The following is a 25,870-nucleotide window of genomic DNA, read 5'->3' as shown; positions in this document are numbered from 1 at the left end:
TTAATTTAATGGAGGTGCAGCGGAAGCAAGTGGGTAGCTTCAGGCCGCTCCTTAAGAAGCTGATCCCACCCAGCGTCTGAGGTATCCCAGCCTCCAGAAGTTAGGAAGGGTAGTCACTGGAGAGGTGACCTTTTTTGTGGTGACTCCCCAGTTGAGGAAGTCCCTGCCTCCTGAAGTCCTATTTTTCAGGTACCAGCCTCTTTGCCAGAGCCTCCCCCCATGCGGCTGCCCTTCCTTCTCTTGAGGGGTCTGACCCTTACCTGTCCGGGCCTGGCCATCTCCAGCGGGGAGGCCTGCCCTCCGTCCCGCCGCTCCACCACGTTGGGCATGCCCGCCCTGGGCCTCGCTGGGTCTTGACCGGTGGGGAAGTGCAACGGCGCCGTTCCTGCCTCTGTCGTTAACGTCGGAGGGAAATTTTGTTACCGAAAAACCCCCCTGATTTCATCTCACTAGATATCGATGTGCCCGTGATCACCCCAGAGCACCACGAAGCCTTAAAGGAAGGAGAAGATTTGCAGCTGACCTGTGACGCGAAAGGCTCGAAGCCGCTGGAATTCAAGTGGAAAAGGGTATTCCCATTGTACAGCGATCAAGAGATGCCAAGCTTTTTCCGTTGGTTTAACACAAATGTTTGAGAGCCGCAAGACCCGAACATGAGATGTTTGAGAGCTGCAAGGAAGGAAGGAGGGCGGGCAGGCCAATAGAGGGTCTCCAGGGTCTCTAGAGGGGCGAGGTGGAAAGAAAGCAACTTCTGAATGCAATCTCCAAGCTGCTGGCTGGCTCCGCTTGGAGAAGTGATTTAAAGATTAAAAATGCTTCCTCCAAGCCAGCGGTGGGGGCGTCGGGAGCCGCACAATATGTGGGAAAGAGCCACGTGGCTCCAGAGCTGCTGTTTGGCCAAGCCTGATCTAGGGTTTCCAGTTTCCACTAGCGACTGACAGGGAGCGGGATTGGGGGACTTAGTGACAGGAAAGCTAGGCTTAGGCCTGCAACGTGGGGACACATCGGTGAGAGGGCAAAAACTCTATGGTAAAAGTCATTTTTACCATAGAGTTTTTGCCCAAATACCAGCAATGTGGTGATGTCATTTCCGGTGCATGCCGGCAACAAAGGCCAAGGCCTAGCTTTCCTGTCAGTAAGTGCCCCGCCCCCCACTGGCCACCTGATTGGTGCCAGGGGGATCCTATCAGCTCTCGGTTGGCCACTGGGCTCTTGGCTAGCCGGTCAGCCAGCCATATTCATACATGGCCAGGATGGGCTATGTTCAGTTAGGAGGGCCCAGCAGCCTTACCCTTCTTGTTTGTGGCGGGCCTCCTGCCTCCCAGGCTCCACAGTCATGCCAAGCCCTGGTCCCAGGCCATCAGGCTCCCTTTGTGGAGATTGGCTGAAGGTGGTGGAGGATAGCTCTGGCTGAGCGGCTACAGCTTGGCCTCGATCTCCTGCTGTCGGCCCCCCAGAGAAACTGTGTGGCCACCCGCTGTATGAGATAGGATGCTAAACCAAATGGACCGCTGCTCTCATCCAGCGGGGCTTTTCCTATGCTCTTATCAAAGGAAGGATTAGGCCTCCATGCCCTGTTGTTGGCCCTCTAGAGAGCAGGGGTGTCAAACATGTAGCCCAGGGGCCAGATCAGGCCCCCAGAGGGCTCCTTTCAGGCCCCTGAGTAACTCGTTGTCATCTGCTTCCTTCTCCCTCTCTCTTGCTTCCTTCTACATCACAGCTTGCTTTTCCAAGCTTGCTCAGGAGCTACAGAGCAAAGCCCTATTTTCTCCAACAGCTGAGGCTCCTTCCTTGGGGAGGGAGGGATAGCTTGCTTCAAAGGAAGCTCTGGCTCTTTCCTTCCTTCCCCAGGGGACCAGGAGGGTGAGGAGCCTCAGCCAATAGAAGGAAGAGAGGCTTGGGTCAGGAGCTCTGATGCAACTGAGAGAGCCTGGATTGCATGGGAGAGATACAAAGAAAGCACCTTTAAGACCAAAAAGCATTAATGTTAGAAGCATGTTTTAAATTTTTTTTAAAAAATATTTGTGTTTGTCTATGTTCTTTATAAAGTTTATATCTCTGCTATCTGACATTGCATTTTATGACACATCTAGCTCATTTATGTCAGATCCGGCCCTCATAACAAATGAGTTTGACACCTTTGCTCTAGAGGAACTGGGTGGCCACTGTGTGAGGCAGGAGGCTGGACTAGATGGACCCTCACTGGTCTTCTGATGTTCTTCTCTGGGGAAGGCCTCCACCTCTCTGCCCTGCTGTTGGCCTTCCAGAAGAACTGGGTGGCCACTGTGTGAGGCAGGAGGCTGAACTAGATGGACCACTGCTCTGATCCAGCAGGGCTCTTCTGATGTTCTTCTCAGGGGAAGGCCTCCGCCTCTCTGCCCTGCTGTTGGCCCTCCAGAGGAACTGGCTGGCCACTGTGTGAGACAAGAGGCTGGACTAGATGGACCCTCACTGGTCTGACCTAGCAGGGCTCTTCTGATGTCCTTCTCAGGGGAAGGCCTCCGCCTCTCTGCCCTGCTGTTGGCCTTCCAGAGGAACTGGCTGGCCACTGTGTGAGACAAGAGGCTGGATTAGATGGACCCTCACTGGTCTGACCCAGCAGGGCTCTTCTGAGGTTCTTCTCAGGGGAAGACGATGGCCTCCCTTCCCTGTTGTTGGCCCTCCAGAGGAACTGGCTGGCCACTGTGTGAGGCAGGAGGCTGGACTAGATGGACCCTCACTGGTCTGACCCAGCAGGGCTCTTCTGATGCTCTTCTCAGGGGAAGGCCTCAGCCCCTCTGCCCTGTTGTTGGCCTTTCAGAGGAACTGGTTGGCCACTGTGGGAGACAAGAGGCTGGACTCACTGGTCTGACCCAGCAGGGCTCTTCTGAGGTCCTCTAAAGCAGACAGGAACAGGATGAGGAGAGGCACAGAAACTGAGAGTGCCAGGCACGGCGTAGGCTGATAGTGGTTGGACTAGGACCCGGGACATCTGGGTGTTCAAATCCTGCACTCCTGTGGAAGCCCACCAGGTGACCTTGGGCTTGTCCCAATCTCTCAGCCGAGCCTACCTCACAAGGGTGTTGTTTTGAAGATTAAGTGTAGGGGGGGGGCGATGTGAAAAGCTGCTTTTGGGACTCTGATCAGTGAGAAGAGCAGGATACAAATGTCCAAAACATTCTTAAGGCTGTCAGTTCGGCAACAGCTCAAGGGTTTTATTTATTGGGGCTTTTTTTTCCCCTTAGCTTTCCGCACAAGTCAGTGCAGGGGGTGCAGCTTGCCCACAGCAAGGTCCCTGTTGAAGCATTATTTGAATTTTGGGTTTGCACTGTGGGCTTAGAGAAATCCTACCGCGGTGGCTTTTGCTTCTCTCCTTGAGAAAAACCGTCTCCGCTTTCCCCTTCTCCGCCAACCCCTCCCGCCCACCCCCTTCCTCCTTCGCAGAAGGGGAAACTGGTGAGCCGGGGAAAGAAGCTCTCCCTGCACAACGTCACCCACGAGACTTTGGGCAACTACAGCTGTGTGGTCACGATGCCAGAGGTGACGGGGCTCGTCCATTCCAAACACGTTTTCGTCAACGTATACTGTAAGTAGGAAGCCGGCGGCACCCTCTTCCCGCCTCGCCCCTGCATGATGGGGCTGCGCCCACCATTCACCGCCTCTCCTTATTGCAGCCAAGCCCAGCCTGACGGGGGAGATGTACCAGGAATACGTCCAAGTGAACGAGCTCATCAGCCTCTCCTGCATCGCGGTCGCGGCACCCAAGGCCACCATTTTGTGGAGCGCACCAAATGGAACGGTAAAGGGGAGGGTGGGCTGCTATCCAGGGCAGCTTCAGCCTCCACTGAACCAGCCTGGGTTTGCAAAGTGCTATTTGTTTTACAAAAAAACTTTTATAAGTTTCAAAGAGAGAGCCGTTTGTGGCTGTAAACTGGGAATGGGCGAATCTCATCTCCCCCCCGAAAACAAGAGGTGGCCCCTCTTCTCCCAGCCCCCCCCCCCCAACAACACACCGTAGAAGAATAATACATTCTGGGAGGGGCCACGGCTCAGTGGAAGAGCATCTGCGGGACATGCAGAAGGTCTCAGGCAGGGGGCGCGTTTTGTAGCAGGAGCTCCTTTGCATATTAGGCCACACACCCCTGCTGTAGCCAATCCCCCAAGAGCTTACAGGGCTCTTCATACGGGGCCTACTGTAAGCTCTTGGAGGATTGGCTACATCAGGGGTGTGTGGCCTAATATGCAAAGGAGTTTCTGCTACAAAAGAAGCCCTGCCTAACTTTATAGAACTACTTTGTCCTACACCTTCAGACTACCCTTTACCATGGCTTTTTGTGTAGCAGGAACTCCTTTGCATATTAGGCCGCACACCCCTGATGTAGCCAATCCTCCAGGAGCTTATAGGGTTCTTCTTACAGGGCCTACTGTAAGCTCCTGGAGGATTGGCTACATCAGGGGTATGTGGCCAAATATGCAAAGGAGTCTTTGCTACAAAAAAAACCCTGCCTAGCTTTATAAAACTACTTTGTCCTACACCAGGGGTGGGGAACCTTTTTTCTGCCAAGGGCCATATGGATATTTATAACATCATTCGCGGGCCATAAAAAATTATCAACTTAAAAAACAGTGCTCCGCCAAGGGAGAACGATTCAGGCTGGCAAAATTAATGTAAATAATAGTTTTTCTATTTGAACTCATGTGGGGAGAGCCTAATCTGGCGCACACACCCAGCCCGCCACCCTAGGCAAACGCATAGGGCTTTTTTGTAGAAAAAGCTCAGCAGGAACTCAGTAGCATGTTAGACCACATCCCCTAATATTAGCATATTAGGTCACACACTCATTAGCATATTAGGCCACACCCTCTGGGATAATAGAGTGCAAACTGAACTGGGGCAGTAACTTTTCCAGGCCCTGCAGCAATTCTGGCCGGCCAGCCAGGCCGCGGGGAGGTTGCCGCACAGTACATCTGGGCCCTGTGATCCCTGCCTGGCCCTGGGGAGGCTGCTGCACAGCGCGGCTGGGCCCCACGATCCTCGCTGGCCAGCCAGGCCCCAGGGAGGCTGCCACATGGCTCGGTTTGGTCCAGCAATCCCCGAGGGCCACAGCAAGTGACCAAGGTTCCCCACCCGTCCTACATCTTCAGACTACCCTTTACAATGGCTTTTTTTTGTAACAGGAACTCCTGTGCATATAAGTGCACACCCCCCTGATGTAGCCAATCCTCCAAGAGCTTATAGGACTCTTTGTACAGGGCGTACTGTAAGATCCAGGAGGACTGGCTACATTGGGGGTGTTGCGTAATATGCAAAGGAGTTCCCGCTACAAAAAAAGCCCTGGTCTCAGGTTCCATCCCCATCACCTCTGGTTAAAATAATCAAGTCAAAGGTGAAGTCAAAGACCTCCACCTGAAACCCTGGAGAGCCGTTGCCAGTCTGAGTAGATGGTACCGACTTCGATAGACCAGGGGGTCCGATTCAGTAGGAGGCAGCTTCGTGCATTCATTCCAGAAAGTGAGAATGTGGAGCCTCACTCAGTGCACTTCTCAAAAGGAATTATCAGCGGATGATGTCCATTGATGTGTAGGCAGGTATCCAGAGAGGTGGCACTGCAAATATTTGGGCCTCGGGACATAGAATCACAGAGTTGGAAGGGACCATAGAGGCCATCTGGTCCAATCAGCCTAGAGCAGGGGTGGCCAACGGTAGCTCTCCAGATGTTTTTTTTGACTACAACTCCCATCAGCCCCAGCCAGCATGGCCAATGGCTGGGGCTGATGGGAGTTGTAGGCAAAAAGCATCTGGAGAGCTACCATTGGCCACCCCTGATCGATCGATCTATCGATCTATCTATCTATCTAATCTATCTCAGGGGTGACCAACAGTAGCTCTCCAGATGTTTTTTTTTGCCTACAACTCCCATCAGCCCCAGCAAGCATGGCCAATGGCTGGGGCTGATGGGAGTTGGAGGCAAAAAGCATCTGAAGAGCTACCATTGGCCACCCCTGAGCTATCTCTCTATCACTCTATCACTCTCTCTCTCTCACTCTCTCACTATCACTCTATCTATCTATCTATCTATCTATCTATCTATCTATCTATCTATCTATCAATCTATCAATCATCTATCTATCAATCATCTATCTATCTATCAATCTATCAATCAGCTATCTATCAATCATCTATCTATCTGTCTATCAATCATCTATCGATCATCTATCTATCAATCATCTATCAATCTATCAATCATCTATCTATCAATCATCTATCTATCAATCTATCTATCTATCAATCATCTATCTATCTATCTATCAATCATCTATCTATCAATCATCTATCTATCAATCATCTATCTATCTATCAATCATCTATCTATCTATCAATCTATCAATCATCTATCTATCAATCATCTATCTATCTATCTATCAATCATCTATCAATCATCTATCTATCATCTATCTATCAATCTATCAATCATCTATCTATCAATCATCTATCTATCTATCTATCTATCTATCTATCTATCTATCTATCTATCTATCTATCTATCTATCTATCTATCTATCTATCTATCTATCTCATGGGTGACCAACAGTAGCTCTCCAGATGTTTTTTTTTGCCTACAACTCCCATCAGCCCCAGCAAGCATGGCCAATGGCTGGGGCTGATGGGAGTTGGAGGCAAAAAAACATCTGGAGAGCTACAGTTGGCCACCCCTGGCCTAGAGCATCCCTGGCAAGTGTTCATCCAGCCGCTGCTTAAAGGCTGCCAGGGAGGGGTTCCTTTCATGATTTCATTTTCTTCAACGTAATTTTTACGACATCTGGATGGAGGAAAACTTCTGGCGTGAAAACTCGCCCGGTGGTAATTTTCTCAATTTGGCTGGGCCTCATAAAAAGGTTGCTTTTAAAACTGGCACCTGGATTTATTTCGAGAAATGCACAGAAAGCCTGTGCAAAGTGAGGATTGCAGGAGTGTCATCTCCCCTCCTGCCAGCAGGAGGCAGACTGCTGCATTTGAGACTCAGTTGCTGATTCCAGGTCACCTGCAAGGGCAGCGCCACCTAGAGGGCCTGATGATAATCCAGACTTCCTGAATGTGCAGTTCAGCACAAAAGACTTGTGTTTCAGAGCATGCCACCACTTGGCATCTCCAGAGCCTCATTCAGTTTGATACTTTGCGTTAATAATTTTTTTAGGAGAGCCAGTTTGGTGCAGTGGTGAAGTGCACGGACTCTTATCTGGGAGAACCGGGCTTGATTCCCCACTCCTCCACTTGCAGCTGCTGGAATGGCCTTGGGTCAGCCATAGCTCTGGCAGAGCTGTCCTTGTGAGAGCCAGTTTGGTGTAGTGGTTAAGTGTGCGGACTCTTATCTGGGAGAACCGGGTTTGATTCCCTGCTCCTCCACTTGCACCTGCTGGGATGGTTTTGGGTCAGCCATAGCTCTGGCAGAGCTGTCCTTGTGAGAGCCAGTTTGGTGTAGTGGTTAAGTGTGCGGACTCTTATCTGGGAGAACCGGGTTTGATTCCCCACTCCTCCACTTGCACCTGCTGGCATGGCCTTGAGTCAGCCATAGCTGTGGCAGAGGTTGTCCTTGAAAGGGCAGCTGCTGTGAGAGCTCTCTCCAGCCCACCCACCTCACAGGGTGTCTGTTGTGGGGGAGGAAGGGAAAGGAGATTGTGAGCCGCTCTGAGACTCTTCAGACTGGAGGGCGGGATATAAATCCAATATCTTCATCTACCTCACAGGGTGTCTGTTGGGGGGAAGGTAAAGGAGATGGTGAGCTGCTCTGAGACTCTTCGGAGTGGAGGGCAGGATATAAATCCAATATCATCATCAACTTTTTTTCCTGAAGCCGGCAAGCTTTACAATTGAGCTTGGGCTGTATTTTATTTTCCTGATTTCTGGTTGCTCTGTCAAATTCAAAAGGTTGGCTCAAATTGGGGAGTGGGAGGTATTTGTGAATTTCCTGCATTGTGCAGGGGGTTGGACTAGGTCCCTTCCAACTCTAGGATTCTAGTGGACACATTAGGATCTCTTTCTGAACAGGCTTGCCTAGCTTATCCTTGTTTTCTCAATGTGAAAAAAAAAATCCCCTCCACATTATTTTCTCTGTCACTTGCAGAGTGGACATTCACACCGGAACGGCCACGTCAACAGCACACTTCAGATCCGGGTCACTCCAGAACTTCTGAAATCTGGAATCAACTGCACAGCACAGAATAACCTGGGCCTGGCAGAGTATCACTTCAGTTTGCAGAAGAGTAAGTAGCGTGCCTTCTTTCTGAATTAGGGTGGCTTACAACCTGCTTTATCTTCCTCCCCCACAACAGACACGTTGTGAAGTGTGGGGGCTGAGAGGGCTCTCCCAGAAGCTGCCCTTTCAAGGACAGCTCTGCGAGAGCTATGGCTAACCCAAGGCCATTCCAGCAGGTGCAAGCGGAGGAGGGGGGAATCAAACCCAGTTCTCCCAGATAAGATTCCGCGTACTTCACCACTACGCCAAATTGGCTCTCACAAGGACAGCTCTGCCAGAGCTCTGGCTAACCCAAAGCCATTCCAGCAGCTGTAAGTGGAGGAGTGGGGAATCAAACCCGGTTCTCTCAAATAAGAGTCTGCGCACTTCGCCACTACACCAAACTGGCTTACTTGTGGAAGGATGGGGCTGTCAGAATTGGTCAGGAAGGGCCTCAGTGAGTGAGCCTCTGCTTGGCCTGCAGGAGGTCCCAGGTTCAATCCCCGGCATCTCCAGTGCAAAGGCAGGAGGTGATGTGAAAGACCTCTGCCTGAGACCCTGGAGGGTCACTGTCAGTCTGAGTGGGCAGTACTGACTTCGATGGATCAAGAATCTGATTCAGTAGAAGGTAGTTTCACGTGTCGGGCGTCTGCTGGTTCGTGTAGTTTGAGTTACAGCAGCTGCAGGTCCAGCTCCCCGGCTGCCACCTTTCTAGAGAAGAATTCAGCTGCTGAAAAATCCCTACAGTGGAACCAGCTGACCTTGTCCCCACCGTGTCCTTTGAAGTGCAGATACAGCCCCACACACCAGCTGTTTCAGCACTTGAAAAAGTGAGGGGCACAGAACGAGATTGCCTGGTGCCACTGCAGTGTGGCTCTCGGGGTGATTTTTACACGGTTGTTAACGGCTCAACGGCGTCGGCGGCCACAGTTGGATCTGCGGCAGCCATAACGTGTCGTTTGGCAGTTAGAGAGGGGGGCTTGCAAGCTGCTTGTGTGACTCCAAGGAGGCAGGGAGAGCCATGAATCGCTGTCCTCCGGAGCGTCTCCTTTTCATTGGCAAATAGCAACCCGGAAGGACCCCTGTGTCTGGATATGGGAGTGGGGTTAAACAACCCCCTGCGTCTTCTGTTTGCCCTATTGAGGGGGAACAGATTGCTTGGGATGGGGGGGCTGTTTGAGGAGGGGGAAATAGGCATATGGGGCAAAAGCCCCCCCCCCCCGCTTTCCCATTCTGTGCACCTTGGATCCGAGCACTGTTTGGCAATCGAAAACAACTGGGAAATCAGCTCCGTCTCTCCGGCCTTGGTCCAGTTTGGCTCTGAAGTTGAGCAGTTCTGACGCAATGTTCCCTCTAAGCTGCAGAATCTTGTGAGCCAAAATTCTACTTTGTGAACGACTGGCATTCAAGTTGTGAGCTACTGGCAATAAAATCGTGAGCGACTGCATCAATGAGTGTGCTCTGGGGCCATCCTTCCTGAGCTAAGCCAAAAAGGTGTGAGCTGGAGGCTTAAAATATGTGAGCTAGCTCACGCTAACTCAGGTGAGAGCTAACTCAGCAACAATGTCCAGTGCCCCCACCACTCCTCCAGGCACACGGAGGAAGTGAAACCTCTTCCCCCTCTGCTTTGTCTCCCGCCAGAGCATTCATTTTTGGTTTAGTGGGGTTACCAGATTTAGAAAAGCAAAAAAAGAGACATATTTCCCAGCTGAGTACTTCAAGCAAGTGATCACGATTACAAATCTCATTTTAAATACTCCTGCTATTTAAGTTGGGATCGTTGCTGCTGACTAGGAATATTCCTAACCTCCCAACCCCAAAAGAAGACATCTTAATCAGTTCCCCCCCCCCCAAAAAAGAGCCCCAAAAGAGGACAGACGCACACAAAGAAGGACACATCCTCCAAAAAGAGGACATCTGGCACCAGCCAGTGCTTTTTCTGAAGCCCGCCCCTTGTTTTTAGGCAGTGGGCAAAGCCAGGTGGGGCTTTTGCCCAGCAAGGCTTCTGATTGGCCACTGGAGATTTGATTGGCTGTGCGGATTTTTTTTTTTAAAAAAAACGTTGCTTTGGCAGCAGCTGCTCTCACAGCGCAAGGATCTTCAGGGTGGGACTGAAGGGAAGCCATGCAAACAGCACCGTGGCTGGCTCCACCTCCTTAGGCGGCCATTTTGTGGCCATGCTATGTCAGAATTCCAAAGGTGCCTGCAGGCTCAAAATGTTTGGGGACCTCTAAGCTATAACCTGCTGAGCTGCCCCTCGTCCTGGTTCTGACGACTGGCTGCATCGCAACCAGAGAGAGGGGAACAGCCTCAGGTGTAACTCACCTGCTTCGCTCTTGAGGTTTTCTTTTCTCCCTTTCTTTCTTAGGACCAGACCCGACGCCTCCCTCCACCAGGATCGGTAAGCACTTTCCTATTGCTTTGTGAGATGACACCAATCCCTGCAGACGGACGTTGCAGGAAGAGCTGACAAGCTGGGGAGAGGGGGAGGAGCCAGAGGGCTGATGTTGGAGATCAGAGTGCTTGCTTCCACACCGCGGACCCATCTGGTTCCCAGGTCCTTCCTGTGAGCGGAGTAATTAACAAGGCAAAGGTGCACAATCTGATTAAAGAGTAGATAAAGGTTTATTTAGGAACTAACGTACTTGATAGGAAAGAGGAGAGACAGAGATGGGTTCCTAACCGCATCTCGAGCTGAGAGAGAGTGAGGAGACTGAAGTGAAGGACTTCCGAGAAGAAGAAATTGCCTTAAAAGTAGTGGCCTTGAGACAGATAAGGAAGGACACTTAACAAGGGAGAGAAGGTGCTGCCCTCACCAGGGGTCGTTTTGTAGAAAAATAGGTGGTGGAATTTATTAGCATAACTCATTAGCATATGCCACCGCCTCCCCCAGCCCAAAGCAACCTGATGCAAGAAAGGAGAGCCCTGGGCGAGCGAGGCCTGCTTAGGCTGGCTAGAGATTCAGCCAGCCCAAGCAGGCCTCACTCGCCTGGGGCTCTCCTGGGTCACCCCCAATCAAAAGGCCAGCAAGCTACCCACCACCCAAAATCACATAAGTGGAGAAAGAGTGGTGTGGGCTTCTCAAGGGATTAATGAGGGCTGCTGGGAGTGTGGCAAAGCTTCTGGTGGCTGGCTGCCCGCCCGCTCTCCTAATCCAGGGATTGTTATGTAGCTGCACCTACTAGTCAATGGACAAGGTAGGTGGCGAGGAGGGGGAACTCTCAGAAAGGTTCAGGAGCTGAGCTCCTGCTGAATTCAAGGCCTGTATCTTATCCTGCTGCTCCCTTCAGACTCATCTTCTCGGCCAGACACTGCCTTTTCCAACACTTCCAGCCTCTAAGACTACAGAATTGCTGCTGGAGATGGGGCCTTTTTAGTGATAGCACCTTGCCTCTCTAATGCCCCCTTTAGTCCAGTTCCCCGGTTGTTCACTCCTGCCTTTGATAGTAAATGTTTGTTGCTGGCTTGGTTTTTCAAATACTTGGCGATTTCATCAATCCTGTGGGTTTTTAAACACTTTTTATCTGCATTAAGCAGCCCTGCGGAATATTTTTTAATGGCAAGACAGGATAAAACTATCCTCACCCAACAGTGCAGATGTCCCAGGCAAAACAGAAGAGGGGAGGTAACCTCCTGCCTCCCGTTCTTCCTCAGCCAGTATTCGGGGGGGCAGGGAAAGAGAAGAATCGAAGCAGCGGATCTCCAAACTCTCAGGCCCAGGGCTCTGGGGTGGTGGTCAGTGTCCGAAGTGGCATCAGTCAGTGTCCAAAGCAACTGTTTTAGGGGGTAGATAAGAGCTTGCTGGCATGGCGTCTTCACTTTTTAAAGCCTACTGAAGCAACCTCGTTCACCTCCACTTCAAAAGCAGAGAGACTTTTGTTTGCCGTTGTCTCACGGGGTGTTTGCAGCATCAAGAACACGCGTATGGAGAGCCAACCCCAATATTCATACTCGGGGCCTGAGAAATGGAGGAGATGTGGGGTGGGGTGTATGAGCCATCAGCCTTCCTCTGGTGGGTTGAGGAGGGGCTGTGGCTCAGTGGTAGAGCCTCTGCTCGGCATGCAGAAGGTCCCAGGTTCGGTCTCCAGTTTCTACAGGGGAAGAATTGGGCAGGAGGTGATGTGACGGATCCGGAGACCCTACCTGAGACCCTGGAGCACGGCTGCCTGTCTGAGGAACAGGGGTGGAATTCTAGCAGGAGCTCCTTTGCATATTAAGCCACACAGCCCTGATGTAGCCAATCCTCCCAGAGCTTACAGTAGGCCCTGGAAGAAGGACCCTGGAAGCTAGCTCTTGGAGGATTGGCTACATCAGGGGTGTGTGGCCTAATACACAAAGCAGCTCCTGCGAGAATTCCTTGTCAGCTCTTGGAGGATTGGCTACATCAGGGCTGTGTGGCCTAATATGCAAAGGAGCTCATCCTAGAATTCCACCCTTGGGCCACACAGCCCTGATGTAGCCAATCCCCCTGGAGCTTACAGTAGGCCCTGTACTAAGAGCCCTGTAAGCTCTTGGAGGATTGGCTACATCAGGGCTGTGTGGCCTAATATGCAAAGGAGCTCCTGCTAGAATTCCACCCCTGCCATTGAGTTGCTAGATTTGAGTCCAAGGGCACTTCAGAGACCAGCAAGATGTTTGGGGGGCTATGAGCTTTTGAGAGTCACCTGGCCCAACCTCTTTTCTGGTGCCTGCCAAGTGTTTTCAGAAAGCGGGTTGGGCCAGGTGAGTCTTTTAGCCCAGCAAGGCTTCCGATTGGCTGTGCGGATTTTTTAACAGCTTTGCTTCAGCAGCAACTGCCGCTGAGGATCTTCGCAGTGTTGACTGAAGGTCGGCTGCAGCAGCCTTCAAGCTGTCGGGTCCCCCTCCTGGGGCGGCCGTGGTGTGGCAGCCATTTTGTGGATGGGTCCACCGTTGCTGTGTTAGAAAGCCGAACGTGCCCACAGGCTCAAGAATGTCGGGGACCCCCTGGTCAAAGCTCTCTTCATCAGGTACGTTCAAGGCCTTTTTTTGTAGCAGGAACTCCTTTGCTTATTGGGCCAAACACCCCTGATGTAACCAATCCTCCAAGAGCTTCCAAGGCTCTTCGTACAGGGCCTACTGTAAGCTCCGGGAGGATTGGCTACCTCAGAAGGGTGTGGCCTAAAATGCAAAGGAGTCCCTGCTTCTAAAAAAAAGCCCTGGCTACTGTCTAGCAACTGACAAAGGAAGCCTTGACTCTCAAAAGCTCTTCTTTCCCCCCTCCCCTACAATCTTGTTGGCTTGTAGAATCTTCCGGGCTCAGTTGCCGTGTTCTACTGGAGAAAGTTTTCCTTCCAGACGTTTCGTTCTCGGCTGCGGAGAACATCCTCAGTGGCGTTGCAGCCGGAGCAGGCGCTCTGACCTTCTTGGCTGCTGTGCATTGAGTGAGGCTAGGGCTGCTGGAGAGCTGCTATTTCTAGGCTGGAGGGGGTGTGGTGAAAGGGCAATAGGTTTGTGGGTGTGCCCATTGTTTGGTGGGGCTTCCTGGAAGGGTAGTGATAAGGAAACTGGCTGTTGAATGTGACCATTGTTCTGTGTTAATTGCTGGGAGGGTTGGAAGGGGTGTGAAGATAAGGAAGATGGTTGTTGACTGTGCTGATTGTTCTGTGGAAATAGCCTAGAAATAGCAGCTCTCCAGCAGCCCTGGCCTCACTCAATGCACAGCAGCCAAGAAGGTCAGAGCGCCTGCTCCGGCTGCAACGCCACTGAGGATGTTCTCCGCAGCTGAGAACGAAACGTCTGGAAGGAAAACTTTCTCCAGTAGAGCACGGCACTTGAGCCTGAAAGATTCTACAAACCTTAAGGATGTTGCCAGCCGTGAAAACCTGAAATCTTTGATAATCTTGTTGGCCCTCAAGGTGCTCTAGATTCCAGTCTGGCCGTTCCACCGCAGACCGGTGCGCCCACCTTATGAAGTTGCCACTGAGTGTTTGTCTAAGGCTGTGTTGCTCATGTTGTTTTGCACACACATCGTAGAAGAGTCTTGGTTCCATCCCCTTCCTTCCTTAAATAAACAGCCTTCTGTGACCTTAATCAAAGACAGAAGCACTTGCGAGGCCAAAGAAATTTAACTCCATCATCCCGTCTGTCTGGCAGCGGCTCAAATCAGACAGTGGCAACGTGAGGACATTTTACTTACTAATTTAGAAAATGTACGGAGTTGGGAGTCCAGGGACACCTTTAAGACCAAGCAAGTTCAATTCAGTGTATAAGCTTTAGTGCGCAAGCACACTCCATCAGAGAAATAAATTTACATCTGAGGCATTACAGCTGAGCCTATTTCAATCTGAGACTTAGCTCCTAAGGAAGAACACAAGAGAAGCCCTGTTGGATCAGGCCAGTGGCCCCTCCAGTCCAACACTCTGTGTCACTTAAGAACAGAAGAGAAGCCATATTGGATCAGGCCAGTGGCCCATCCAGTCCAACACTCTGTGTCACATAAGAACATAAGAGAAGCCATGTTGGATCAGCCCAATGGCCCCTCCAGTCCAACACTCTGTGTCACATAAGAACATAAGAGAAGCCATGTTGGATCAGGCCAATGGCCCCTCCAGTCCAACACTCTGTGTCACATAAGAACATAAGAGAAGCCATGTTGGATCAGGCCAATGGCCCATCCAGTCCAACACTCTGTGTCACACAGTGGCCAAAAAAACACAAAACAAAACAGGTGCCATCAGAAGGTCCACCAGTGGGGCCAGGACACTAGAGGCCCTCCCACTGTGCCCTCCCCCCACAAGCACCAAGAATACACAGCATCTCTGCCTCAGACATAAGAACACAAGAGAAGCCATGTTGGATCAGGCCAATGGCCTATCCAGTCCAACACTGTCACACAGTGGCCAAAAAAACCCGGGTGCCATCAGGAGATCCACCAGTGAGGCCAGGACAGTAGAAGCCCTCCCACTGTGCCCCCCAAGCACCAAGAATACAGAGCATCCTTGCCTCAGACATAAGAACACAAGAGAAGCCCTGTTGGATCAGGCCAATGGCCCATCCAGTCCAACACTCTGTGTCACATAAGAACATAAGAGAAGCCATGTTGGTTCAGGCCAATGGCCCATCCAGTCCAACACCCTGTGTCACATAAGAACATAAGAGAAGCCATGTTGGATCAGGCCAATGGCTCATCCAGTCCAACACTGTGTGTCACATAAGAACATAAGAGAAGCCCTGTTGGATCAGGCCAATGGCCCATCCAGGCCCACACTCTGTGTCACATAAGAACATAAGAGAAGCCATGTGGATCAGGCCAATGGCCCCTCCAGTCCAACACTCTGTGTCACATAAGAACATAAGAGAAGCCATGTTGGATCAGGCCAATGGCCCATCCAGTCCAACACTCTGTGTCACATAAGAACATAAGAGAAGCCCTGTTGGATCAGGCCAATGGCCCATCCAGTCCAACACTCTGTGTCACATAAGAACACAAGAGAAGCCATGTTGGATCAGGCCAATGGCCCATCCAGTCCAACACTCTGTGTCACACAGTGGCCAAAAAAACACAAAACAAAACAGGTGCCATCAGAAGGTCCACCAGTGGGGCCAGGACACTAGAAGCCCTCCCACTGTGCCCTCCCCCCCCAAGCACCAAGAATACACAGCATCTCTGCCTCAGACATAAGAACACAAGAGAAGCCATGTTGGATCAGGCCAATGGCCTATCCAGTCCAACACTGTCACACAGTGGCCAAAAAAACCCGGGTGCCATCAGGAGGTCCACCAGTGAGGCCAGGACAGTAGAAGCCCTCCCACTGTGCCCCCCAAGCACCAAGAATACAGAGCATCCTTGCCTCAGACATAAGAACACAAGAGAAGCCCTGTTGGATCAGGCCAATGGCCCATCCAGTCCAACACTGTGTGTCACATAAGAGAAGCCCTGTTGGATCAGGCCAATGGCCCATCCAGGCCCACACTCTGTGTCACATAAGAACATAAGAGAAGCCCTGTTGGATCAGGCCAGTGGCCCATCCAGGCCCACACTCTGTGTCACATAAGAACATAAGAGAAGCCATGTTGGATCAGGCCAATGGCCCATCCAGGCCCACACTCTGTGTCACATAAGAACATAAGAGAAGCCATGTTGGATCAGGCCAGTGGCCCATCCAGGCCCACACTCTGTGTCACATAAGAACATAAGAGAAGCCCTGTTGGATCAGGCCAATGGCCCATCCAGGCCCACACTCTGTGTCACATAAGAACATAAGAGAAGCCATGTTGGATCAGGCCAATGGCCCATCCAGGCCCACACTCTGTGTCACGTAAGAACATAAGAGAAGCCATGTTGGATCAGGCCAATGGCCCATCCAGTCCAACACTGTGTCACACAGTGACCAAAAAACCCAGGTGCCATCAGGAGGTCCACCAGTAAGGCCAGAACTCCAGAAGCCCTCCCACTGCTGCCCCCCCAAGGCACCAAGAATACAGAGCATCACTGCCCCAGACAGAGAGTTCCATCAGTACACTGTAGCTAATAGCCACTGATGGACCTCTGCTCAATATTGATACAATCCCCTCTTGAAGCTGACTGTGCCTGTAGTCACCGCCATCTCCTGTGGCAGTGAAATGATCGTGGCTCTCAAAAGCAACGTCCACCTGACCTAGTGGGCCAGGTGAGCCCGATCTTATATCAGATCTCAGAAGCAAAGTGGGGTCAGCCCTGGATGGTACTTGGATGGGAGACCACCAAGGAAGCCCAGGGCTGCTACGCAAAGGCAGGCAGTGGAAAAACCATCTCTGAACATCTCCGGCCTTGAAAACCCTACAGGGGACGCTATGGATCGGCCGCAGTTTAATAGCACTCTCCGCCACCAGCTGCTGAACAAATCCATGTCAGAGTTTTTTGGCATCTTTGCTCTCGGCCCTCCCTCCCAGTCCAAGTAGGCTGCAAGAGACAGAAAAGTATTGCTGAGAAAGAGAGAGAAAAGGAAGATCAGATGCCAAGGCAGACGGGAGTATTTTCATCTTTAATCCTTTCCCAGAAGGTGTTTTCAGAAAGCTGCAGCTTTTTCACCCCCTCTAGAGGTCCACATTCCCTCTTTTGTGCAACCGTTCAGACACCAGGGCTCTTATCAATAGTGATCGAAAAGGCCAGAAAGAGACAGCCAGTCAGCTGAAGGTAAAATAAGTCTCCAGTTGCGAGCTGGAATCAAAAGGTGTGTTTTCCATGGGGGAAAAAAAAAAGGGTTGGCTGCTGCTGTAAAACAAACACGCAACCCTTTCCCACCTAGCAGGATGGGCATTTCGTACAGGACTGTGCACTAAACGATAGCACTGCCTCCCTTCTACCGCTTGCTGCCCTCCCTGAATATTTTCCCACCCCAACCGACCAGACGACGAAACGCCAAGATTCAGGCTCAACGAGACAGCAGCGACCCAGACTTACGGATGGGTGCATGAAGGTACAGCCGGAAACATCACAGGAAAAGCTGTTGGGTTTTACCAGACGACAGTCCCCCAGACTCCTGGATGGGTAACCAAGGGTACAACTGGAAAAGTCACAGAGAAGGCTGTTGGGTACAACCAGACAGCAGTCCCCCAGACTCCTGGATGGGTACCCACGGCCACAGCTGCCAGTGTTACAGAGATACCCGTTGGGTTCAGCCAGACAGCAACAACCCAGACTTACGGAGGGGTACACGAGGGTACAGCTGGAAACGTCACAGAGAAAGTTGTTGAGTTCAATCAGACAGCAACAACCCAGACTCCTGTATGGGAACCCATGGGTACAGCTGCAAATGTCACAGAGAAAGATGTTGGGTCCAACCAGACAGCAACGACCCAGACTTATGGAGGGTTATCTGAGGGTGCAGCTGGAAACATCACAGACGAGGGGTTCAACCACACAGCTGCGCCCCAGAATCATACAGTGGTACAGAATGGTACAGCCGGAAACTACACCGAAACAGGTATCCGTTTTGTTTCGCCCCCCCCCCCCCCCCACAGCGCAGCTGTACTGATGCGGCGCAATTCCTTGATGGCCTTTTCCAGCCACCCTGCTCAACGCATGTTCTTACCGCCTTTTAGCCTTTTCTAGGACAACCCAGTGAGTTGCAATTCAAAAGGATAATAGCTTTGGCTGTGTGAACTCTGTGCTTAAAAACGGGGAGAGAGGAGAAGGGTTTTGCATTACGGTAATCCTGGTTTTGCAAAAAAAGGAAAGCTGTATAAACTATTGCAAATGCGCATGATCTGTCTTATTTTGCGAATTTCTCCCTGCTAATTCTGGGAAGGGGTAAAGAATCACTCCAGCCATCGAAACTCCGCCCCTTCCCAAAATTTTATTCAGCTTCTGAGATTCTCTGATGTCTGTGTGAGTTCACCACTTATTGGCCAGATACTCTTGAGCCTAGCATCAAAGCTTATAAGAGCTGAAACTTTAAAAAAAAAAAAACAGGGTTTCTCAGACAAGCTGAATGCTGCACATAGTGCCACATTACATGACTTTTCTACAGTGTCATGGAATCGGGCACACGCAGGCGCACCAGCGCAGAATCCTTGCAAACACATGATTTCCACTCCTCCTCAGGCAAACAGTTTAGCCTGGTTGGGGGAGAGTAGCAGCTTTGTGACGTGATCCGAGAAGGCCCCCTGCTACTGACTTGTGTACTGTTTTGTGCCGTTTTTCCAGAGCTCCTAAAAAGCTCCTTCCGTCCTCTTTGCCTCTGGACATGTTGTGAAACTTCTGACGTGCCTCCTTCCCGCCCCTCTTCCTCCCAATGCTGGCAAAGCTCTTCCAAAGCAGCCCGCAAATGGCACAGCGGTATTAGCGAGTGCTCTGAAGCCAGCAGTTTGCAATTTCCCCTCTCTTTTTAAGAGGGGTGTCAGAACACCAAGCTGGCGCGGGAGCGTCCTTCGTGGCACTCTGCGGACGCTCAGGAGCTGCGCTCCAGGCTCGTGCTAAGCTTTGGGAAGAAGCCAAGGGACGGCGGAGAGGCGGCCTCTGGGGGCGAGGAGTGTGATTGCGTGTGTGTGTTGTCTGTTTAAACCTGAGCAGAGAAAGAGGCCCAAGAGAGCAAAGGCATCATCATCGTGGCTGTCGTCGTGGGGATCCTGGTGATCGCCGTCCTGGGGGCGGTCCTCTACTTCCTGCACAAGAAAGGGAAGCTCCCTTGCGGGCGCTCTGGGAAACAAGAGATGTAAGTGTTGCTGCTCCTTTCGCCTCTGTGTCTTCTGCCCCTCCCTGCCGTCTTGTGCCCACCACAGCCCACGCTTCCCCATTTCATAGCACCAGGCGGCTCGCTTCTTTGTAACTTCTGGGGAGCAGCGTCAGGGGGAGACATTGGACAGCTTCAGCCTGCCCACGACCGCCCCCCCCCCCCCGGACCCTAAGGCAGGGGTGTAGAACTCATGTGTTATGAGGGCCGGAGCTGACATAAATGAGACCTTGAGGGGCCGAGCCATGTGTGTACCTGTTTTAAGATTAGGTAGCAGAGATACAAATTTTATAAAGAACGCAGACACGAATATATATTTTAAAAAACTTAAAAACGTTAGCACTCACTGGTATTAAAGATGCTTTCTTTGTATTTCTCCTATGGGATCCTGGGAACTGGGGAAAGAAGCTCTGGCTCTTCTCTTCCCCAGGGGACTGGGGGAGGGGGGAGCCTCAGCCAATAGAAGGAAGAGAGGTTTAGCTCAGTAGTTCCACTGTGCAATTGAGAGAGGCTGGCCAAGCAAGTTATTCCTCCCCCCTTCCTCCCCAAGGGAAGGAGCCTCAGCCAATGGAGAAGATAGAGGCTTTGCTGTGTAGCTCATGTGTGATTGAGCAAGCCTTGCAAAGCAAGCTGTTACGCAGAACAAAGCAAGAAAGAGGGAGAAGGAAGCAGATGACAGCCAGTTGCTCAGGGGCCTGATAGGAGCCCTCCGGGGGCCTGATTCGGCCCCCGAACTGCATGTTTGACACCCCTGACCTACGGCTTGACCTCTGGGGCTCAAACTCTTCCAGCCAGGCAGGGCCGGCGTGTGGGAGTAGGAGACTTAGGCAATTGCCTAGGGTGCCAGCTCCCAACAGAGGCACAGGGCGGGCACCCCCTCCCTCCTCACACCGTCCCTGAGCCTCCAACTGGACACTGAGGGGTTGGAGGAACTTCCCTGGCCCCTCAGCTCCCAGAAATAACGGTGCTTTCAAACTTCGGCATTCTCCAAACGCCGAGGCCTGAAAGCGCCGCTCGTTTCTGGGTGCTGAAGGGTCGGAGGAATTCCTTGGCGCCCAGAAACAACAGCGCTTTCAGGCTTTTGCGTTCTCTTGGGGTACCACCTAGAGGAGACTAGAGCAGGCAGATGAGCCAGGGCTGGGGGAAGAGGGGGTGGGAGGAGAGCGGATTCTCCTCAGAGAAGGCCGAAGCCTGAAAGCGCCGCTCGTTTCTGGATGCTGAAGGGTCGGAGGAACTCGCCTGCCCCTCAGCGTCCAGAAACAACAGCGCTTCAGTGACTGTCGTCACCTCTGGGTGATGTCATCACGGCGTGTGTGCTTTGTGCGCACAAACTTTCCCCCATGGGAGGGAGGTGGGCGCACGTCAGGGTTCTGCCTCGGGCCACATACATCCTACAGCCTTAAGGCACCTCATTTGTGTTCCATCTCAGAACTGGAGGAGTGGAAAGATCGCCCCAGATCATGCTCCGACACAAACCCAGCTGGCCTCAAGGGGGAAGTGGTGGTGGGGGGAGGTGAGCTCAGGGCTGGCCCTAGACTGTCTGGCACCCTAGGCAAAACTAACTTCCGGTGCCCCCAGAAACCTGGCGCCCTAGGCAGTCACCTCGTTTGCCTAGCCCTGGGTGAACGGCATCTTCGGAAGAACCAAACTGGGGTACCGCCCAGAGGAAACTAGAGCAGGCAGATGAAGAGGGGGTGGGGAGAGAGCGAGCGATCCCACCAGTCGGCTACTCCCTGTTAAAGCCCCCTTCCCAACGCCTTCTCACATCCCCTCCCGAAGGGGCCCACCCTCTTGGAGCTCTCTCAACACTGTCAACTTCCCTCCCTCCCTCCCTACTTCCCCAGAACAAGGCCCGAAGCGCACAAAGACGAGATTGTAGTTGAAGTTAAGTCAGATAAACTTCCCGAAGAGGCGGGGCTTCTGCAGGGCGCCAACGGCGAGAAGAGATCTGCAGGCGACCAGGTAGGCCAGACCACCCTCACCGGCTACAGCCGCAAGCAGCCTGATCCCAGAGACCCGTTTCCAGTGGTTTTCGTGCAGATCTTTGGGAAACCTCCCATTTCCCCAGCCCCTATTGCATGACGCCCCCTCCTGCCTGCGCAGGAAGCAGACGGTGCAGCTGAGAGCAGCGTGGAGGCCATTTCGGCTTCCTCGGAGGGGGGTTTCAGGGGGACTGTCCAGTTTGTCTAGTCAGCCAGTCTTCCCCCTTCGATGGCCGGAGAAGAGGCCTCCAGCGGTGCTCTTGTGCTCTCTTCCCACCATCTCTTGTACTGAGCCTTCAGCTTCTGCTTAAAGGTTCCCCAAAGATCAGATCATTCTGGAAGCTAAAGTGGGAACATAGGAAGCTGCCTTATACTGAATCAGACCTTGGGTCTATCAAAGTCAGTATTGTCTACTCAGACTGGCAGCGGCTCTCCAGGGTCTCAAGCTGAGGTTTTTCTATTTGCCTGGACCCTTTTTTGGAGATGCCGGGGATTGAACCTGGGACCTTCTGCTTCCCAAGCAGATGCTCTACCACTGAGCCACCGTCCCTCCCCGGTGTTAAGCAGTTGGCACCGATCAGACCTCCAGGTGGAAAGGAGCCCCACCTGCGCCATCCACGCGCTCCACCTCAGCCGTCGCTTGTGGTTTTCTCACAGGGATTGCTTGTGGCCCAAATCCACCTTCCACAGCAGGGCCAGCATCAGCATACCCCGTGGGGGAGGCAGCTCAGGGACCCAAGGCTTCTGGTGGGGCTCACGGCTGCTGACCCCACCCCCCCGCCACCTCTCCCTCCGCCTGTCTACCTGGGTTCTCATCGGCCCGGAGTCCCTGCAGGAGGGGCGTGTGGGCGGTTCACAACGGTGGGGCACTCTTGGTTCCAATGGCCGTGGCAGCGCTCTCAGCTGTATACGTCGGCCAGCAATTTGGGGGAAAGGGCATGCAGGTGGTGCGGGCAACTGAGCATGGGGGGGGGCGGCCGGATTTGCAAGCGGGAGAAGGATGCATGAGCAGGTGGGGAACGTGGCGGTATCGGGGGTGGAAAGGAGGGGAGCAGGCAGGGCTCCCGAAACCTGGAGGGGGCCCTGTTACGCGGGGTACACCAGCGAATGCAGCATGTCTGTCACAAAAGCATAATGCCCACCGGTCTGTCACAACAGCATAACATGTCGCAACTTCCTGTGCTCTGTGTGCAAAATGCATGAACGTGAAACCCGATTTCCCTTTGCACCTGATGTCCCTTCTGCTAAGTGCTCCCTTCCTGCCCGCTCTGCTCAGTGGCTCTTCAGAACACCTAGAGCAGGGGTGTCGAACTCATTTGTTAAGCGGGCCGGATCTGACATAAATGAGACATCGTTGGGCCGGGCTGGGCCATGACAGGTTGGGCCATGTGTGTAGCTATGTAAGATTAGGTAGCAGAAATATAAACTTTATAAAGGGCACAGACAAACGCAATTCATTTTTTTTTTTTAAAAAAAAAAATCCTTAAAACATGCTTAAAATGTTAGCACTCATTGGTTTTAAATGGCTTTCTTTGTATTCCTCCCATGGGATCCAGGGAAGTGGACAAAGGAAGCTCTGGCTCTTTCCCTCCCTCCCCAGGGGACCGGGAGGGGGAGGAGCTTCAGCCAATAGAAGGAAGAGAGGCTTGGCTCAGTAGCTTTGCTGTGTGGTTGAGAGAGCCTGGAAAAACAAGCTCTACCCCCCCCTTCCTCTCCCCTCTGTAGCTCCTGTGCAATTGAGCAAGCCTTGCAAAGCAAGCTGTGATGCAGAAGGAAGCAAGAGAGAGGGAGAAGGAAGCAGATGACAGCCAGTTGCTCGGGGGCCTGATAGGAGTCCTCTTGGGGGCCTGATTCAGCCCTCAGGCCGCATGTTTGACACCCCTGAGCTAGAGTCTGCCAGAGACCAGCATGCATGTCGCTCGGTCTCCACTCCCAGTGCCCACTATCCCACTGGCTGCCGTCATCTCCCCTAACAACCTGAGAGTTTTTCTTCCACGGGCAGATTCGTAAAAGGTGTGTTTTTTTAGTCACTTTGTAATTGCTTCCCCCCCCCCCCCTTTGAAGGGAGAGAAATACATCGATCTGAGAAACTGAGGAAGAGAGACCACGCTGCGCTGTCCCCCAGTTGACTTCTCATGTCCCTTTTACTGCCTCTTGCCCCCCTCCCCTTACAAGTAGCCAAAGTCCTTCGAGCTCATCAGCACCCGCCACAAGTGCACGAAACGGATCTACGTGGAGGAACGCTGAGCGGCCGGAAGGATCCGAATGGAAGACCAGAAGAGTCCGAGCAGAAACTCCCCCCCCCTCCCCAAACAAAAAAAGATTTTAAAAGGGATCGCATCCCTGTTATGGCGCTGGACCATAGAGAAAGGTGCTCAAGAAGTGTGTCGTATTTGCTGTAGCAACTTCTGGTTGCTTTGCTTTCTTAAAACAGATCCTAAAGAGGTCAATACTTGTCAGGTCTAGCCGGGCACATCTCTGCTTATAGTTGGAACTTCCTGTCCCAACTGCTGAAGCTTATTCCTAAAATGAGCAAACTTCAGCGAAGGGTACAGAACGAGAGAATGGCAAGAAAGCGGCTCCGTTTTCGCCCTGGGCTTGTGCTACTGCACTGCAGAAAGAGCAGCTTCCACTCAGCGCTTCGGTTTTTGTTTTGTTTTTCAGGCAAGGTGCACAGCTGAGGCGTAGTTGAAAAGGCCCCTGCGTGCATGGGCCGCACGGAGCTGCAATCCCCGCATTCCCTTGTAAGGCCCTGACAAAAGGCAGCAGAAGGGCTGACTTCTGGGTCAAACATATGTAGAGTTAAGACAGCACACGAAAGGAACTGTAGCAGCTACGGTAGCCACAAGGTCTCCCTTTTGTACAAACTGTTCAATGGCACATTTTTTTTTCCTTTTTGTCCAAAAACTCCCATGTATTCCTGATGTCCTCTTCTTCCCCTCCTCCCCCCCCCCCCCAAAAAAAATTTACAATGTCCAGGTTCACTTTTGTGAAGCACTTGACAAGACTTTGGAAAAACCTCGAGGCACTGAAATGGATGCCGAGCAGGAATTTTTTTCTCTCTCTCTGAAACCTTCAAGAACTTGGGCAGATAGATGGCCCTGAGCTTGGACGAAGATGGCACTTGAACACAAACCCAGGTGTCAGAAACACAGTCTCCTTTATAACGCGTTGCCGGAAACAGCATAGGGTCCCCTCTTATATTGTGGCTCCAAAAGTTCTCTGCTTCTCTTTCTCCCTCCCTCCTGCACCGGTTTCAGTTTTAAACGGGCAGATCCAGAAGTCGATTCAAAGCACCCGCCCACTTTCCTAGAGGTTGCTTTTCCGATGCCCCAAAACAGCAGCGGAACAAACTCTCTGGCAAAAACCCCCACAAAAGCACCCCTGCCTATGAGAATTGCACACTGCGCTCTAGGCAGCATTTCCTGTACGGTTCAGTCGACAGGCAAAACCATTAATGCCAAAAATCCCAGGGAGAGAAGGGAGTGTTGTACTTTATCTTGTAAGCTAGAAAAGTTATCAAACAAACGAAAAGGCTTTTGTTTTATATATATATTTTTGTTGACGTGTGTGTAAATTTAAGAGTGTCTGAGTTGCAGGGAGTTTTTATATATGTTATATATGTACATGAAAATAAAAGTTTAAAAGGTCTTCGGGTATTGACTCTTCTCTGTGGTCACGCAAAAAGGGGAAGACCAAAGGCTGCCGGGAGATGGTGTTTATTGAAGTCTTTCCTCCGGGGTCAGGGGCAAAGGGTGGCGAAAGGGGACCTGCTGTCTGGGAGACACCCGCTACTATGCGGAATGCCACACGCGGCTGTTCTCTCCCCAGTGTTATTTAACATTTAAATGTGCCCCCTTGCCCAGATTGCCAGGGGGTATGGGCTGAGTTGTCACCAGTATGCAGATGACACCCAGCTCTATCTGTTGTTGGGCCGTCAGTCTGGTTACCACCTGGAAAATCTGGATCTGGTGTTACAAGCCATGGTAGGATGGCTTAGTCTGAGTCCACTGAAAATCGAACCCGTCAAAGATGGAGGTCCCATTCCTGGGGATAGGGATCCCACTCCCAATGGGGCACGACTGTTGCCGGCACTGAGGGTTAAAGAGTTTGGGAGCGCTCCTGGACTCCTCTCTAACTTTGGATGCCTACGAAGCAGCTATAGGGGAGGGACAGCGGCTCAGTGGCACAGCATCTGCAGAAGGTCCCAGGTTCAATCCCTGGCATCTCCAACTAAAAAGGTTCCAAGCAAATAGGCGTGAAGAACCTCAGCTTGAGACCCTGGAGAGCCGCTGCCAGTCTGAGAAGACAAGACTGACTTTGATGGACCCAGGATGGAGAAGGGCCATGGCTCAGTGGTAAAGCATCTGCTTGGTAAGCAGAAGGTCCCAGGTTCAATCCCCGGCTTCTCCAACTAAAAAAGGGTCCAGGCAAATAGGTTATGAAAAGCCACAGCTTGAGACTCTGGAGAGCCATGAATGGGGCTGTGGCTCAGTGGTAG

At 52.0% G+C, this 25,870-nt stretch overlaps 1 protein-coding gene across 2 annotated transcripts in view; it reads left to right on the top strand.

Annotated features, from left to right (window-relative positions):
- MCAM (melanoma cell adhesion molecule) overlaps positions 1 to 23,573 on the top strand; it is an 84,854-nt gene extending 61,281 nt beyond the window's left edge. The window contains exons 9-16 of one of the 2 annotated variants that reach the window (XM_060250532.1): positions 454 to 569; positions 3,424 to 3,565; positions 3,654 to 3,778; positions 8,103 to 8,241; positions 10,582 to 10,614; positions 19,228 to 19,369; positions 21,232 to 21,349; positions 23,434 to 23,573. In XM_060250532.1, coding sequence (XP_060106515.1) covers positions 454 to 569; positions 3,424 to 3,565; positions 3,654 to 3,778; positions 8,103 to 8,241; positions 10,582 to 10,614; positions 19,228 to 19,369; positions 21,232 to 21,349; positions 23,434 to 23,463 — 845 coding nt within the window. In that variant the 3' untranslated portion in view covers positions 23,464 to 23,573. The remainder of the gene's footprint in view (positions 1 to 453; positions 570 to 3,423; positions 3,566 to 3,653; positions 3,779 to 8,102; positions 8,242 to 10,581; positions 10,615 to 19,227; positions 19,370 to 21,231; positions 21,350 to 23,433) is intronic. The other variant, XM_060250533.1, reaches the window with a different exon arrangement.
- The last annotated feature ends 2,297 nt before the right edge of the window (positions 23,574 to 25,870 follow it).

This window comes from Heteronotia binoei, chromosome 12 (assembly GCF_032191835.1).
Source record: "Heteronotia binoei isolate CCM8104 ecotype False Entrance Well chromosome 12, APGP_CSIRO_Hbin_v1, whole genome shotgun sequence".
Taxonomy (NCBI): domain Eukaryota; kingdom Metazoa; phylum Chordata; class Lepidosauria; order Squamata; family Gekkonidae; genus Heteronotia; species Heteronotia binoei.
This window is presented reverse-complemented; position numbering and strand designations above follow the sequence as displayed.